The 17,013-nt window shown below is 52.9% G+C and overlaps 2 protein-coding genes across 2 annotated transcripts; one reads left to right on the top strand and one right to left on the bottom strand.

Annotated features, from left to right (window-relative positions):
* Window positions 1–259: 259 nt before the first annotated feature.
* On the bottom strand, window positions 260–11,559 carry STK36 (serine/threonine kinase 36). Its single transcript, XM_072341795.1, has 26 exons — window positions 11,358–11,559; window positions 10,747–10,887; window positions 9,850–9,927; window positions 9,372–9,502; window positions 8,878–9,127; window positions 8,373–8,466; window positions 7,961–8,130; window positions 7,553–7,755; window positions 7,352–7,478; window positions 7,097–7,240; window positions 6,653–6,832; window positions 6,337–6,431; window positions 5,948–6,053; window positions 5,340–5,481; window positions 4,924–5,051; window positions 4,133–4,237; window positions 3,812–3,910; window positions 3,496–3,590; window positions 3,104–3,167; window positions 2,814–2,924; window positions 2,589–2,663; window positions 2,055–2,208; window positions 1,662–1,809; window positions 1,384–1,543; window positions 499–1,239; window positions 260–408 (listed from the first exon to the last, which is right to left on the bottom strand). The coding sequence occupies exons 1-26, from the start codon at window positions 11,439–11,441 to the stop codon at window positions 262–264; spliced, it is 3,972 nt and encodes a 1,323-aa protein (XP_072197896.1). The 5' UTR covers window positions 11,442–11,559; the 3' UTR covers window positions 260–261.
* On the top strand, window positions 11,493–15,381 carry RNF25 (ring finger protein 25). The gene is made up of 10 exons (XM_072341792.1): window positions 11,493–11,652; window positions 11,732–11,806; window positions 11,872–11,974; window positions 12,065–12,132; window positions 12,663–12,732; window positions 12,864–12,935; window positions 13,107–13,247; window positions 13,587–13,676; window positions 14,390–14,524; window positions 14,656–15,381. The coding sequence occupies exons 1-10, from the start codon at window positions 11,615–11,617 to the stop codon at window positions 15,379–15,381; spliced, it is 1,518 nt and encodes a 505-aa protein (XP_072197893.1). The 5' UTR covers window positions 11,493–11,614.
* The last annotated feature ends 1,632 nt before the right edge of the window (window positions 15,382–17,013 follow it).

Here is a 17,013-nt window from a genome sequence, read left to right as displayed (position 1 = left end):
GTACAACGCCCCAGTCTGACGTTTCTGATCACAGTCATACGCAGCCCGGGCATGCACAGCAGCATGGAGAAGGTGCCATCATCCTCAGGCATGATCAGTGCATCCAGGGCGCAGCCCGAGTCCCCTGGGGCAGCCAGTAGTCATGGGGGTCAGAAGGAGCGTTTCTCCTATTGCAACGCCAGCACTGGGGTGACTGCTGCCTTCGGCCCTTCTCAGCAGCACAAGGCAGGCACACAGCTTGCAGGAACTCACTGGGCTCCCTCAGGTGCTCTGCAGGGGCGTAAGGAGGCGGATGAGCTTCTGGCAGTGGCGTGCGGATGAAGGCCGGGGGCTGCCCCCAGCCATGGGCCACGAGTCACTATTGGCCAGTGCAGCCAGCTGGTCAGTGGCCCTGAGGGACAGCAACACCTGTGGACAGAGGCACAGCAATCAGCAGTCAACCTTGCACCGTCCCCTCAATGCCACCAGCTGTCCCGCAGGAGGGGTGAGGGCAGATACCTGCTGTATCCCAGGGTGCTGGCTGACAGCGCGCAGAGCCACCAGTGCTCCCTCCCGCACACTGGCTTGGGGGTCCCGGCAGGCCACCTCCAGGAGGATGTGGGGGGCCCTGCTCTCAATGAGCAGCTCCCCGAGCTCTGCTGAGCGCCGGCCCAAGTTGCCCAGGGCTGAGGCCGCATTACAGCGTGTCTTGGCCGGCCAGTCACTCAGGAGCTGCGTCAGCCTGGGCACGGCCCTGCCCAGAGTCCCGGCTGGGGAGGACTCATGATAAGCAGCATTACCCACCGCAAAGCTGGCTGCCTTGCGCACGGCCTCGTCCTCATCATCCAGGCACATCAGCAGGCACTCCAATAAGCCAGGTTGGTTCTGCAGCACTTGGGGAAAGCTGTGTCGGAACAGGTTGCCCAGCAGGTTGCAGGTTTTGGCCCGTATGGGGTGTTCTTCGTGGCTCAGTAGGCGGGTCAGTGCCTGGTAAGACATATCTGAACCACCTAAAATCCTCTGGAGAAAGGACAGGTGCTCTGGACAGGAACGAGCCACATGAGTCAAGAGAGACAGGAGATCAGTTGTGAGCGTGAGGCTACCTGAAAACAAGACAGTACTCAAGTAGGCAATGACGTGCTCCGAGGCAGCAGCTTCCCTCACTACTTGGTCTGTGACCTGCTCATCGGACACAACAAGGCGGCATAAGAGACTCATGGGAAGCTCAGTGTCTGAGAAAGGCAGATGGTGACAGCAGACCTAAGGAGAAAAGAGACACGGTAGTGCTTAGGGCATTGTCCTTGCACTGGGGGACTCACAAACAGCAGTGCCAGCATGAGCTGTGATGTGGGGAATTGTCTCCAGAGTATGGAGGGGAAGATAAATGTGGGGGTAGAAGGGTACCTGCAGTAACTGTGGAGGGATCTGGGAGTCTCTCACTGCCTCTATGACCAATGTTAAGGTGTCTCCATCCACGTCCAGGGCAAAAGGAAAACAGAGGAGTTGGCAGGCCTGAATCACTACAGCTGGGATGAGCTCAGCCTCTCCATTCTGCCCTGCTTGTCTGAATTTGTTAGAGAGACTGGGTTTAATGCAGAAATGATGAAAGGGAAAAATGGAGGAAAAAACCAAAATAAAACATCAGCTGTTGAGCACTGCTCACTTCAGCCTTTCCAACTCACGTCTGTGCCAGACACGCCAGGAAGCGAGGGGACAGCAGCGTCTTCAGCATCACCATGAAGACACCATGAGACTGGGTGAGACGAGGCAGGCACCGGTGGGTCTCACGAGTGAAGATGAAAAGGGCCAGGCTTAAGAAAAGCAGTGTGCCTGCAGGAGGAACAGCACGGCAAAGAGGCAAAATTAGGGAGGACTGAAAAAGTCTTCTCTCTTCTGTCTCCTTGTGCTGCATTGAGCCCTCGCTGTCTGGAGAAGGTCAACAACCCTCAAGAACATCCCCTGAACCCTCTGGTCCTAGGGATCAGATGGTAATAGGGACAGAGATGTGAGCAAGCCTGAGGGCAGGATACAGAGCAGAGTACAGGACAGATTCCTTTTTCACCCACAGCTCCTACCTTGAGGTGAGAGAAGGCTCCAGTCTGGCTCTGCCTCTGGGCTGTTTCCTTCCAGCACTGCCCCACTGCCCATGCAAAGCACTGCAGGAACACAATGCCACACCACTCTCCACAACTCTGAGGTAGCGAAGCTCTTCTCCACAGCCACATCCTCCTACATATAGGGAGAAAAGCATTAAGAGGCTTCCAGGCTGTTCTCCAGGGTTCCAGTTCGTGATCCTAACAGCCCCATGGTCCCAGGAAGGCCAGGGCTGGATGGTCCAAATAGTAAAAGGGGAACCAAGCAGCCTGGCAGCCATCCTGCCCCGCTGATGGCACCAGTCTCAGGGCATTTCTGCTCTCTCCCACTGTGATACATCCATGAATCACTCCTCTCTGCCCATCATCCTCCCATCAACCCCCCTGGGCTCCACAAACAACCCTAGGTGACTTTCATGGCATTGCACAGTTCAGCTAAAGCTCTGCTATTTCCTATTTTTCCCCATCTGCATCCCCACACCCAGTCCAGGCAAAGGGTAAAAGGCAGCCTGGTACCTGTGCAAGTAGCTTCAGCATGAGGAAAATGATCCCATCATAGAGACCAGCACCCATAGGCAAAGAGAAATGCAGCTGTAAGAGAATGTGGGACAGGCTGGATCTGAGCACTACTCTGAGGGCAGCAGCACCAGACCCCATACTCTTCTGACCCCATCTTTGCCTGCAAACCTTTGTACTGGGGTAACAGCAAGGCCCCTCTGCTCCTCAGGCCCTAATCCATACCTCAGCAGGCTCCATCAGTGCACTTGTCACTGCTGGTAAGATTTCTTTTCCCTCAAGTGCCACAGGCACCCCACGCTGATCAAGCTGCGTCAGGATGAATGCTGCAGCACCCTGTGGGAGCAGACAGAGCTCAGCACCTTTAGGACTTGCCTACCTACTTTTAATCCATTAGACCAGGGCAAGGATTGACTGCACCCACCCCATCCCGAGTAAGCAACAGTAAGATCCAAATGGGATGTGGGACTCTGCAGAATTCCTCACAGTACCTCTGGCAGGATGGACAGACTTACCACAACAGAGATGACAGGAGACTGAGTAAGCAGATCCAGGGCCAGTGTAACCACCTCCTCAAGCCTGAAACAAGGGAACCAGAAGAGAGACACTGACAGCTAAGCCCTCCTCACAATACTATATTTCCAGGCCTCTATATCCAACTGAACAGCAGCATTCAAATACTCCCAAGGACAGGAAGAAGCCACTTAGCAGGAGGACAAGTGATTCCTGATTCACAAAGCCTTCTTGCCCATTGTGGGTCCCTAGTGCATCCCCAGCATCCATCTGGATGTCAGAATCAGAGAGATCAGCAGGGCCAGAAGCCTAGTTCTAAGTAGGATGTAGGGTAGAGGCTTGTACAGGACAGGGAACGCTCCTACCTTACCCACAGATAAAAGCTGGTGCTTACCTGGAAGGAGAGACCTGGGGCTGCAGGGTAAGCAGGGCCAGCAAGCATAGGGAGGCCTCACAGGCCACCCTCTGAGTTGCCTCTGCCATGGGGACCTGCCAAGAGAGCAGGAGTCACAGGGGAACACAAAGACTGGGAGGGGAGAAGGGAATGCTTCTGAAATGTGGAAGGAAAACGACAACTGCACTCCACAGACTGAGCTACATCACACTCTTTTCTTCCCACAACACCCAGCCTGATGTAAGCAGCACCCAAAGAAATAGGTCATGGTTGCCTGCACTCCTACCCAATCACAAGAGCCACAGTGAAGTTCTACCTTGCTCTTTGAGTGCTGCATGAGGAAATCAAATACTTGCTGGCTCCTCCCCAGGTGCTGGCACAGACTTGGGCTGGCATAGCAGCCAGTGTAGAGGATCTGCAAAAGAGAAGGGAAAGCTGTATAGCTGCCCAGGTGACAGAGACACAGTGATCAAACCCATCCTAGTCACACTCCATGGCTACTGCAGGCTTAATTACTCAAGAAGACCAGAGTTATTAAGGCCTGGATCTACAGCTCCCACTTCCCCAAGCTCCTAATCCCAGGCCAGGAGACCAGATACCTCTGTGGAACAGCCAGATAAATGGATGAGGTCATTACCTTGAGAACATTCAAGGAGCAATTTGGGTGCTCCAGCCTCCCCAGCAGCTTCCCAAGCTGATGGCACTCTCTATTCATAAGCTTTCCTGCTATCTCCTGAGCAACCTGTAGAAATCAGCCTGTTATACACTTCAGGCACCTGAAGCATTGCACAGACTAAGTAGTTCCACACTAGCAACAGATTAACAGAAGACATTGTTTCCTACGCAGAAGTGCCTGCTTTCATGCAGGCATGCTCATCTGCCATGACCCAGCACTGCTGTGATACACAGTCCCTGAGCTGACATGCGTAAGGTAAGATTCCTGCTCTGCTTCTTTCTACGTTGACTTAGGAGTTGAACTCAATTACTCTGTATTCTTGTTTTCCCTCTTATTTAGTTTCATTTAATTTCAGATTCTCTACAGTTCATATCACAAACTTACAAGAATCCTTTGTATTTCTGTTACCTCTTTTACTTAACCATTCCTTAAGTCAGGCCCTAAGTGTGAGCCTTTTAATTGACTCAGGAGTCCTTAGACTCATTTACTTAATGGCTAACACGAGGCAAGTGGGAACCATAAATGGCTGAACCCACAGTTCCCCCTCCCCTGTGTTCCTAACCCCAGTCCTTAGACTCCTGAGGGTCAGCTCTTAGATCAGGTGTAGCCACCTGTGAATTATAGCCCCTCTGCCAACAAACTCAGAGGACCCCAACCCTACATTCTACTGATGAACAAAAGATTCTCCTGTAAAGGGTTATTGCTCCCATGGAGATCACACATCTTTGCCCTGCAAAGAGAAGTGGCCTGACCTGCTGCTTAGCTTTCCAACAGCTGCTCTGTGTCGGGGGGATGCTGCAGGCAGCTGCCAGTGCAGCTGTACAAAGGTCTGCCACATGTTGTCTCTGGTCATGAGCTGACTTGGCCTCCATTGCAGCACCTGCAAAGGACAGAGCTCAGTACACATGTCCTAAGGGTGAGGGGTGCTTAGGAACAGCAGGATGAAGCTGGAGGCAAACAGATGTTTGGGTGATGAGAAGGGTGAGATCTGCAATTCAGGGAGAGGAGAGGCCCAGGTGGCAGATATTTGAGCAATTCGGATAGATAAGCTCAGCCACCTTCTCCTGCCAACAGCATTCAGTGCTCTGATAGACCTCAAGGGCTTGAAGGAGAAGGAAAACCTTCTGGGAAGCCCTGTGAGAAAATGGTAAATCGCTATTAGTGCTACCTTGAAGAGCAGGTTGCTCAGAGATCAATCCCTGAAGGAGTTTGTCCAGCAGGGGCTCATTCTCCTCTCGTAGGCTGGCATAGAAGGGGACAGAGATAGAGGGGCACATCGCATCCAGGCTCTCACAGAGCAGAGTAAAGCACTGCAGGAGACACAAAGGTTGCTATTACTGCAGATAGAAAGTGGGAGGGTAGAGACAAACAATCATGGAGGAAACTAGGGGGGAAACAACAGAGATGGGAGACGAACACTTGTGCCTTGAGCTTCAGGGACCAATGTCTCCTCTCCAGCCATTCAGCTCCCACTGTTACTGCATAGGAGCCACGTGCTGGCTGAGGGAAGGGTACACATGGAAGCACAGCCAAGAAGGGTGTCCCCCAGAGAGATTATTTTTGCATGTGATCCACCCTGTGTCCCTCCCCCCCCCCAAAAAGAAAAACCAAAACAACAACAACAAAAAAAACACACAACAATGGCCCTGACAAAAAAATGCATCAGGCCACATAGCTTAGAGCAGGATGTGTTCCCCACTATAACACATGCACCCAAGCCCACAGCTTTGGTCAGGGGAGGGCAGAGTGGGGAATAGGGGACAGAGACATTCTTACCAGGAGGCTTTGCTGGCAGAGTTTCATCTCACTATCAGCTGGCTCAGCTAGCAGATCTGGCAGCAGGGCTAGGAACTGGTTGGCACTCTCCCGGAAGGTCTGTAGGCTTGGGAAGGCAGCAAGTGCAAAAGAGAACAGATAAACCTAGTCACTGAATATGGGGACAGGATCTGGTCAGCTTTTTACAGCCCTGGCTGCAAAGGGCAAGCAGCACAATTGGACTCATCAGCTATGCCTTCCCATGTTAGCCCCATGGAAAGTACTTATCTGTAAGTACTGGGATGTTTATCATGATGCTTCCCCACATAACAGCTTCTCCTTCCTGCCTACTTCTTGACTGTCCCTGCTGTGGCCACAAGAGACCTCAGAGCACACCACGTTGCCCCTACCTGTCCTGCCCGCTCTTCTCCAGGCTGCGTTCGCTACTGAAGTAAACTGTGGTCACCATGATGAGGTCTGTCAGCACTGTGATACACCAGGGCTGCTGCAAGAAGCAGAAAGAAACATGAAGTGGCAATTGTCAGGGTGGCAGGCAGGCACCACTGCAGCAGGATCCTTCCTTGCCAAGATCTTTCTCCTTCTAAACAGGGCCTGGAAGAGATACTGGTCCCGTGAACCAGTTCCAGCAGGACACAGAGACCTGTGACTGCACAGGCACACTGCAGGACTGAGGGAGTCCCAATCTGCCTGGGCTTCCACACCCACCTGCTTGGTGCTGCCACTCTCCAGCATCTGCTTGGCCAGATGCAGCAGGGACAATGGCACGTTCAGTTCTTGGCAAAAGAGGTTCAGCAGCTCAGAGTCACAGCGGGTAGCCAGGAGATTTCCCACAACGCGAAGCACAGGACGGAGATGGGAGGCTCCCTCAAGCATCCCTTCCAGCACCTGGGCAGCAAGAAGCCAGAAAGATTCATGTTCAGCAGCACTTATGGTCTCTCCATCAGCCGTGTGGCTGCCTCCCAACCTCCAAGACAAGGGACAACAGTGGAACAGATGACAAATTGTGTGAGGCAGCTCTGATTCCTGGGGAAGCAGCAGGACTCCTTGCTAGCTGAAGCAAGGGGATCTCCCAATGCTCCCAACCCAATCTCAGGAAAGAAGGTAGCATCCATGTCCCAGCCTCAGTCAGCTGGACAAGCCATCACTCACTTGCTGAGCAGATTCTGCAAGCCGGGTTTGGACACGGTGCCGGAAGGATGAGTCTCTCAGGAGGCTCAAAGGTGTGCTCAGCTGCATGGCCAAGGGCTCTGTGGCCTCAATCAGGTGTTGCCACTCCTCATCACTCCCCAGCTCCTGACCATGGAGAAGAGAAAGCTGGTGCCACAGATTCTGCCTGCCCCAGAGTCTATGTATCATACCCTAGGGACTGGGCCCTCATGTCCTTATTGCAGGACACCATCTTACCTCACTCTCCAGGTCCACAGCCTCGATACTTTGCCTGCCTTGGAGCTCTGCTCTGCTGACACCAAGCTGCAGAGGTGCTTCTGGCTGGAGAAACTCCCGCTCATAATCTTGTGTGATGCTGTGCTCCCTGGCCAAGGAAATAGCCTAGTCAATGAGCTACCCCACTTTCCTCTCTTTTTCCCAGTCCCAGCCTTCCCTCACCGTGGGCTGGGAGGAGGCTCCTCCAGTTGCCACTCTGCCATGCTGTTCTTTCCTTGCAGGACACCCAAGTTCTTCTCTTGGAAGGATGCTGGTAGCTCCTCCCCCTCCTCAAGAGCTGCCTTTCCAAAAGCTGCTCTGGGTTTATGTCTGGTGCATTCTTTGCCAGAGTCCTTCATAGATGTAGTGTTTGCCTTCAGCTGCCCCTGGGAGATGGCAGAGAAGTTTGGTCAGGACAGACTCAGTGAGAAGAGTTCCACCACACCAATGGCCCCACAATCCTGCCTCGTATGTGGCCATTACACCAGCCTGGCCCACCTTCCTTCTGCCTTTCCCCTTGGTCCCATTTAAGAGCCCCTCCCTTGACATAACCATGGGGAGCAGTCCAGAGAATCCCACACTTTTCTCCACCTTTTTCTGTGCCTCCTCAGCCATCTTCTGCCGAGCCTTTTTCAGGATCCTGGACTGACCACTCCTAGGGGCCAGGGAATGGGCTTGCTGCTCTTTCAGGGCCTGTAGCTCTGGGGACAGCTTGGTGGTGAAGGGGTTTGAAATCCCATGCTGTTCTGTGTCATCAATCACTGAGAAGGCAGGAGCAGAATTTCAGCAGATCTTTCTTGAGACACAGGGAGAGTAACCAGCTCTACAATACCAGGAGAATCCTGAGGGACCCAGAGCAACCCCAGGGGCAGGAGGTAGGGGTTAGTGGTCGGTGCAAGCTATGAGGAAGGAGGCAAAGACCAGGGTAGAAAAAAAAGGAAGAATGGTAGGGTGGCATTCCCAGTCTCCAGGCAGTAAGAAGGGAAAATGACCTGGTACTCACCAGTCACCCGTCCAGCAACAAAGGGGTGGGAGAGCAGCTCCGGCCATGACAAGCGCTGGCGGGGATCCTTCATTAGGAGCCCCTGCAGGAAGCTCTGCAAGGCAGCACAGTGGCAAGGTCAGACACCACACAAGCAAAAAAAGAAAACAAATACAGTGCTCCCACTAATCTCCCTCAGAAAGAGCACTCAGGACTCCTGGGTTCTTTGTCTCACCCTGAGAAACACCTGAACTGGTGCTAATGGCAGACAGGCAGTGGGAAGACACTTCCCTTCTCAGCACAGTAAATCATTCCTCTGCTGTCTGCCTTAGCTTCCCAGTTTGTCTAGGGATAGCAGTGATAAGGGCTTCCCTCCAGGGAGGCCACAATCTCATCCCTTCACTGTGTTCCGAAATTTGTATCAGTGGAAAGAAAATCTAAGCACAACCAATCAGAGCAGCACGCAAAGCCAAAACAGCTACTGTGTCAGTGAGTCCTACACCACAGACAGGGCTTTGTTCCTTACCTTGAAGGTTGGGCTTATGGCCTTAGGCCACTTGACAGGGTCCTTGACAATGAGGCTGACAAGCTGGAAGATGCTGCTTGTGTAGAAGGGAGGTGTGCCTGTGAACAGCTCATACAGGATGCAGCCCACAGACCACAGGTCTGCTGTGTGATCATACGGCCGCTCCTCCACCAATTCAGGGGACATGTACAGTGGAGTGCCCTTGATGGAAGTCAGCACCATGGTGTGGATGCTCATAGCACGTGCAAACCTGCGCAGAGGAAAACACAGGTGGCCATTTCAGGCTGGGGCAGCCACTGCAGATCCTAAGGAGACCCCATGAGTCATCAATATCCTGTCCCTTCTGGAGCCCCAAATTCCCTACCCCTGCTAACCCCTGAATATGTGAAGAATGCAAGTCCCCTTCCACACCTCCCCTTCTCTTCTACAGCTCCAGGACACCCCTTGGAAGCCCCAAGCCTACACATCCTCCTTAGCTGGTCACCCATACGCACCCAAAGTCACAGAGCTTGATGACACCATCTTTGCCCAGCAGGATGTTCTGGGGTTTCATGTCACGGTGCAAGATGCGGTGGGAGTGTAGGTAATAGAGAGCAGAGACCAGCTGGGCAGCTATGATCTGGACCTGCCAGAGACACAGAAGCTTCATTCCAGTACCCCAACTCTTGCCCTTGCCCTGTCTGGGGCAGAGACCAGCCCCAGCCTTGGAACAGAAGCTCCTCCCTGGCAGAGGAGTGAGCCAAAGACTGAGGCAGCAGCCATGTGTTGCAGCTCTTGTAAATGATCAGGGAGGTCGAGGTCTATGGGACCACTATGACCCACTGCCTGCAATCTGGCTGCCTTTTCATCCCCTTCTAAAACTCTGCCAGAAACCTTCACCCCCTTGATGTATCCAGGCTGACAGCAGAACCCTCTGCCTGCTGAAAAATCCTGTTCCCTCCATCCTGCAGTAAAGCCTGTGTGGCCAGTCACCTGGTCCTCGGGCAAACTCCCATCATCCTCCAGGATCTGGAATAGCTCTCCCTCTGCATAGTCAGTCACCATCACCACCTGGAAGAAGGATAAGCATGGAGGCATTAAGCACACCCCCAGGCACATCCCTACTGAACCTTTAAGCTCTACTTATCTGGAACACTGAAACATGGAATGATATGAAAATGGTAACAAAGAGGGTAACAGAGATTAAAAAGGTTACTTATGAGGAAAAATTCACCAATATGGATGCCTTCACTGGGAAATGCTAAGGCAATCTCCAAGAGATGCTGCCTTAGTGGTGGTCAGCCCTTAAATGAGGTCTAGAGGAGGTGAAGTCAAGCTCCACCCCTTCTGGGAGCACAGCTAAATTACTCTCACCTGTGCTCCCACAGCTGACCCGACACTTTGCCTCAGCTGATTAATCAGAGGTTCAGGCTGTGATTACCAATTTCCCATACAAACACACAGCAGAAGTCAGGGAAGTGTAAAGGAACAGGACGAGCATATAATGGTATTTCTGAGCCCAGTGTTAGAATCACTCCCTTGAGCATATTTTTTAATCTATTGCCCAATTACTGGAGGACTCAGATAAATATCAATCAGTAGGCTGGGTCACAGACCTAAGTCTATTCCTTCATAAGGTCTCTCCATGTTCAGAGAGCAGGAGACCTCAATTAAGCCACCTGAGGGTGTAGAATACCTGGTGGCAGGTCTGCAGCACTCAACAAGAGTGGAGATAGAGCTGGGCACTGAACAAACCTGGTTAGATAGAAAAGCTATTAGAGCCCTGGAATACTGCCACCAGTATCTTCTGAGACAGAGGTGACAGCAGACGACAGCCCATACCCCCCACCCCACCAAGCAAAAGTACCTGCCCTGCAAAGGTCCCGTTACCTCTTTGTCGGTCTCAAAGCTGTCGAGCATCTGGATTATGTTAGGGTGATGGAGACCTCTCATAATCTCAATTTCCCGCTGCAGGTTCTTCAGCTCTTTCTCAGACCGCCCCACCTTGGGGATGAATTTCAGAGCCACCACCTTCCAAAGCAAAGCTGGGATCAGAGCAGGGTCCTGCCCACGTTGGCAGGAGCTGCATTTAACCCAAGCGGGACTCATTATTTTCTATGTGAACGCACAGAACAAGGCATGTTCATAGGGCCCCCTGAAGCAGGGACAGCAGGGAGTACAAGCAGCCACCTGAGCTGTATGAGCAGGACTGCAGTGTGTTTTCTGAAGGAAGAGATTCTTGCCCTTTTCTTAGTACTTGTTAGACTACAGTGGCCAGTTTTTGGCCCAGAAGTGCACTGACAAACAGGAGCGGTCCTAGCTGGGGCCACCAGGATAGCAAGGTGGCTGATAACGTGGCATACAAGCTGAAACTGGGGGGGGGGGGGGGGGGGCGAGCTTCATTAACCCGAACAGTAACCTGGTGGCTGGCAGAAGGAGACTTCTAAGATGGAGCCAGGCTCTTTACAGATGTCCCTCCCAATAGCCATCTCACTCCTCACCTGGGCGCTGCACCTCCGCCGCCCCTTGTACACTCGTCCGAAGGAGCCTTCTCCGATCACCTCCAGCACGTGGTACCTCTCCATAGCGGGGCTCCGAGGTCGGGCCGAGGTTCCTCAGGAGACGGACCGACGATTTAAGGCCGCGGGGCTGCTGTACAACGCGGCCAGAGGTTGAGCCTGCCGCGTTAGGCCGCGCCGCCACGTCGCCTAGCAACAGCTGAGGCCGTCGCGTTTCCGCTTCCGGGCCGGCCGGGAAGATGGCGGCGGCCGGTGAAGAGGTGGAAGCGGCGGACTGGTAATGATCGCCCCCGTCCCCGCCCTGCCCTTCCCCGGGGCTGGTGCCCGGGGCTGCCTGACCGCTCGGTGCTTCGCAGGGCGCTGCCGGCCGAGGTGGAGGTGCTGGAGTCCATCTACCTGGAGGAGCTGCGGGTGGTGCGGGGCCGCGCGAGGTACGTACCGGGCCTTGCTCCCCGGCCCTGCTCCCCGGCCTCTCCTTACCTCTGGCCGCCCGCAGGTCTGAGCCCTGGGAGGTGAGCATCACCCTGCACCCTGCCACGGCCCAGGACCAGGACTCCCAGTTCGTGCGCTGCACGCTGGTGCTTGCCGTGCCCCCCCAGGTAGGCTCCCATCCCAACTGGGCCTTGCTGCCCCCTATCTCTGCTTTTCTCGGTGCGTTTTGGGTTTTGTTGCTTTGTTTTGTTTTCTAGTATCCCAACGAGGCTCCAGACATCTCCATCAGCAACCCACGGGGGCTGTCAGATGAGCAAATCCAGAAGTGAGTGCCAAGAGGGAGGAGAGCGGAGTGGTGGTGTTAACAGTGCTGTAGAGCCTTCTCTTAATGCCTCTAGGGTGCCCTGTCATCTTAACACAAACATACATATCTCCAGTCACCTTAAGTTAAATTTTATGCCAGCCCTGATGCTGGCTTTGATGCTGAGAAATGGTTTGTTCCCTTGTGGTCCACCTGAAACGTAACTGAAGTCTCTCAGGCCTTCAGAGATGTTGATCCAGGTCTGACAGAGACAAGACTGAAATGAGTTGCAGTGATCAGACAGCCTGCTGCTGCCTTTGTGCTCCTGTCAGATACCAGTCAGAAACACAGCACTAAAGTTGCTCCCACCAGATCAACAAAACCTTAGAGCATGGGAACATGTGATTGCATCTGTGCTCATCCCACACTGTAGGCAAAGCCTGGTGGATGGTGTTCTTTTTATTTCTCGTTATCGTGGTGGGGTGACAGGCACGTGGAAGAGTAAAAAAGGTGTGGCAAAGTTTGTGTTAAGTATTTGTGCTGCTTTGCTGTAGGATTTTACAGACCCTCAGAAATGTTGCTGAAGCCAGGCTGGGGACAGAGGTGCTGTATGAGCTGATTGAGGTGAGAGCTGGGAAGAAGGGAGGCAGCCAGATACGTACACCGTTCTTTGACTCCCTTTGAGGTGGGAGAGCCCTGAGTCTGGGCCCATGTGGAGGCCAGTGAGAAAAATGCTTGCTTTTCTGCTTTGACAGAAGGGGAAGGAGATTCTCACTGACAACAATATTCCTCATGGCCAGTGTGTGATCTGCCTCTATGGATTCCAGGTAGGAATATGTATTCCAGCTCTTCAAGGTGGCTGAGAAGTGAGTCAGATGAAGCCCAGTGGGAGAAGTTATGTATTTCTGCCATCAATAACATCCCTTCTGATATGGGAATGAAAACTCACCTCAGTTAGGTGCTGGGAAAGCCCTTTAAATGCCCTTTTTCCTCCACAGGAGAGGGAAGCCTTCACAAAGACCCAGTGCTACCACTACTTTCACTCACACTGCCTGGCCCGCTACGCACAGCACATGGAGGAGGAGATTCTTATGCAGCAGGAAGAGAGAGAACAGCACCTGGCACCTTCCCCCAAACAGGTATTAGGCTTTGATCCCCTGCACAGGCTCTCATAGGCTCTCTGTCACTCTCTGTGGGATGTGGAACAAAGGCCAGCCTGACTCAGCAGCCATGTGCAGCATGGTTAGCATGGTGCCTGTGTTGAGAGAATCAGTGGAGATTGGACCGAGTGAGATCCAGGAGCCCTTTCCAATCATAATTAGAAACTGGAATCCCCTTGGGCCTCCCTGCCATAGCAGAAAAGTGCTTGTGGTTAGCTGAAGTAGGCTGCCCTGTTTGTTTCACTTCCACCCTGGGGATTCTCTCGATGTGTATGGGCTGGGTTGCTGCCTAGAGTTTCACCTCTCTCCTCCCTGCAGAAAGTTGGTGTGCAGTGCCCTGTCTGCCGGGAAACTTTGATTTATGACCTCTGTGCCCTGAAGGCAGCGCCACCACCACAGCACCCACTGGTAAGAGATGGGGATTCATCTGCCTGGCTGTGCCCACTCTCTGGGTAGCTAAAATGTCAATTGGGACATTTTATCCATGAACAAACAGTGTCAGCTGGAGCTGATTAATGTGCTCTGCCAGTTACTCTACGAAAACACACAAACATACAAATTCCATCTCATGCTCTATTCAGAGGGGACCACTGCAGCCCTTCTGTGTGATAAGGGCAGAGAGAAGCAAAAGATATGTCGCTGTTGCATAGGGAGACAGTGAGGATATGTAGTGTTGTTGGCTTAATCTCCAAAGCAAGCAGATGTGGTGGGGGAGAGAGGCAATTCTGCCATCAAGCACTGAGTGCTTGATGTTCTGTTTTCTCTCTGCTCTAAGAGAATAACTGTAGGTTTTCTTAAATATGTCCCTGTACCCACTGAGATGTTACCAGTTTCAGGTGAGTGACTCCAGCTTATGTGGTGAGTTCTGGGGTTCTTCATTTTTAGCTGCTCTGCATCTTGCTCCAAAGCAGGCAGTCCTAAGGCAGAGTGTGCAGTGACATTTCCCTCTCTCTGTATAGGTACTACACGTGAATCTGTAGGCTCAGTGGGTCAGAAGTTGCAAAGACAGGTTGCTTGGGTGCTGTGTGATCAAATGACAGTTTGGGGAGTTGCTTGTGGTGTTGCTAACTGACTACCCGTATACACAGAGCCCTTAACCTCTCTTGCTGTCTGCCACTCAGGAGCCATACAGACCAGATGCCAAGATGCTGCAGCACCAAGAAGAACTGCGCTTAATTTTCAAGAAACAGCAAGAGAAAGGGGGCATCATTGACCCTGAAGCAGAGAAGAACCGTTACTTCATCAGCCTCCAGGCGGTATGGCACTGGGGGCAGAGAGCCACTGAGCTCCACGTCAGCAAGGAGGTCCCTGGACTTAAGGGCCAAACACTGTCATCCACTTTGGGAGTGCCCTTTCCCTTTCTTAACCATTGGCTTCTTTCTTTCAGCCTCCAGCTACTGTTGATCCAGGCCAGGCAGCTGCTGCCTCTGAGCCACTGGTGAGTGCTAGCGATGTGGATGCACCTCAGGCACCCTGCCAGACCTCAGCTTTAGAGCCAGCCAGGGCTCCAGAGAGCAGAGCAGAGCCTGGGCAGCCTGAGAGGTCTGCTGTGCCCAAGGAACCCCAGAGCAAGAGGGAGAGGCACAGAGGGGAGAGACCAGGCCCAAGAGGCCAGGGCAGGCAGTCCTGCAGCAACTCGCAGGAAGTGGCAGGGGAAGCCTGTCATCTGTCCCATGGCTCCAGGGTGCCCAGAGGCTTTGGTCAGAGACCAGAGAGAAGACCTGCTGGGAGACGCTGTCAGGAATTTCCAAAGCCTCACAGCAGAAGCAAGGCAGCTGCCTTGGCTGAAAGAAAGGAGCTGTGCCCTGAAGATCCCTCACCAGTAGTGGACGCAGTGGACTTGAAAGAGGAACACCATAACATGGAAAGGTGGACCCCGGAGCAAGGTGCTGAAGCCCAAAGCAGGGAGAAGGAGAACCTGGCATTCAACCGCAGCGATCACAGAGCAGCTCCTGGCTGGCAGGGCCACCACAGGCCCTGGGATTGCGGGAGGTGGGAAAGGTCCAGAGTGCAGGATCGCGGCTCCTACCACAGAGCACCAAGAGGGCAAGGGGTGTTCAGGCCCAGTGGACGTCGAGAAGCCCATTTTGTGGAGAAGGAAAGCAGTTCCTAGCAGGAGGGGTATGGGGCTGGGCTGGGAAGGGGGCTGTTAACAACAAGAATGGCAAAGGTTCTGGTAGAGCAGTCACAAGGAGTCACCATACAGCTTGGGACAGAGGAAGCACTTGGCACAGCTTGGGACAGGTGGAGTCTCCATGGTTCCTGTAGAATGAAGCATCAGGCTGCCTGGTCTGAACAACTGGCTGTCACCACCACTGGGGAAGCTGATTTCTGACAGCTCAAGGCAGCCTTGGTTCTGAAGGATGCAGGGAGCAGAGAAGGGCTTGACCAGGGACCAGCATGCATCCATCATCTGTTTTTGTGAGCTAAGAAACATGCATACCTACAGAAACAAGTGGAACTAGCTTGTCGTGGTTCTACAGCAGAGCCGAAGCTGTGCAGGACCTTCCCTGGAACTGAGCATGCCTGCAGAGCCATGGTGGCACCAGGCAGTGAGGCTGTGCCAGGGCAGCAACCTGCAGCTCAGCTTGCTGCATCCTTTGGTGGTTCTTGGAGCACCTTCTCAGCTGCTGTCCCTGCTCCTTAGAGATGACTTTGTTTCCTCTGTGGTACAGATTGCTGCTCAATTCATAGGCTTGGCCAGGCAAGTCCTTTGTATACCATGACTCCTCCCAGCCTCAGCCAGAGCTAGATTAAGTTTAAGCCAATACTTAGGCAGGTCAGGACTGTCCAGTGACTGAGGCCTGGTGCTGGCTCCTGCTCCCCCTGGAAGCTTGAGTTTAGCTGGAGCTTCTGCCCTGTCCTTCAGCTGCTTTCTTGCAGTTCCTTCTGCTGCTGTTTCAGATTCAAACTTTGTCCTGCTGCAGAGACATGACAAGAATCCCAAATTTCTGAAGTGGGACACTGCTATTAAATTAACTTGTTGGGTCTTCTCTGGAGCCTGTTCCTTTTGTTTCCTTTGCCCTCCAACTCCTGTTCTTAGCTGGTTGGAACAAAGTGTTGATCCTTGATATTACTCCCTTCCCTCCTATTCTGTATGGGTAGGGGAAGTCTGGATAGCAAGATGCTGGCTCCCTGCATTGTCTGGCTCACCTGAAACATACTCATTTCTTCACATTTGCTTGTGTCCCCCTAACAAGCCCCTCTTCTCACACAGATAACTATCGTCTTCTTTTAGCTCACTGTGCTTTTAACAGAGCAAAAATCACTATGTTCCAATTGCCAAGCTCCTTGGCATCCTGCAGTGAGTCAGATTTTTCTTTCTCCTTGTTGGGAAAGCTACTGTGCCACAAGACAGTACTTCACTGACTTGAACAGGATGGTGGGATGCTCTGGGGGAAAGCAAGGCTGTAATATGCCTTCCCTGCTCTGAGTCTGAGAAACCACAAAGCAGCAGCTGTCTCCAGCTCACTTCTCTACAAGCTTGTCCAAGGTGGGGATTTAGAATGAGGGAGAAATGGAGCCTGTACCATGCCCTGAGGCTTCTCACTTGGCACTCACTTGTATCCCTACTCCTACGATGGGGCTGTGCTGTTATTGACCTACCTACCTCAGGGCTGTTGTGAGGCTAAACTGGCAGCAGTGCTCAGGCTGGACAGAAAGGCACTGATGGTGGCTGTAACAACACTATTAAAAGCAAGCAGAGTGACACAAGTTGCTTCCTGTGCTCTCATGGGGGTAGTGG

The sequence above is a fragment of the Excalfactoria chinensis genome, chromosome 7, assembly GCF_039878825.1.
Source record: "Excalfactoria chinensis isolate bCotChi1 chromosome 7, bCotChi1.hap2, whole genome shotgun sequence".
NCBI lineage: Eukaryota > Metazoa > Chordata > Aves > Galliformes > Phasianidae > Excalfactoria > Excalfactoria chinensis.
This window is presented reverse-complemented; position numbering and strand designations above follow the sequence as displayed.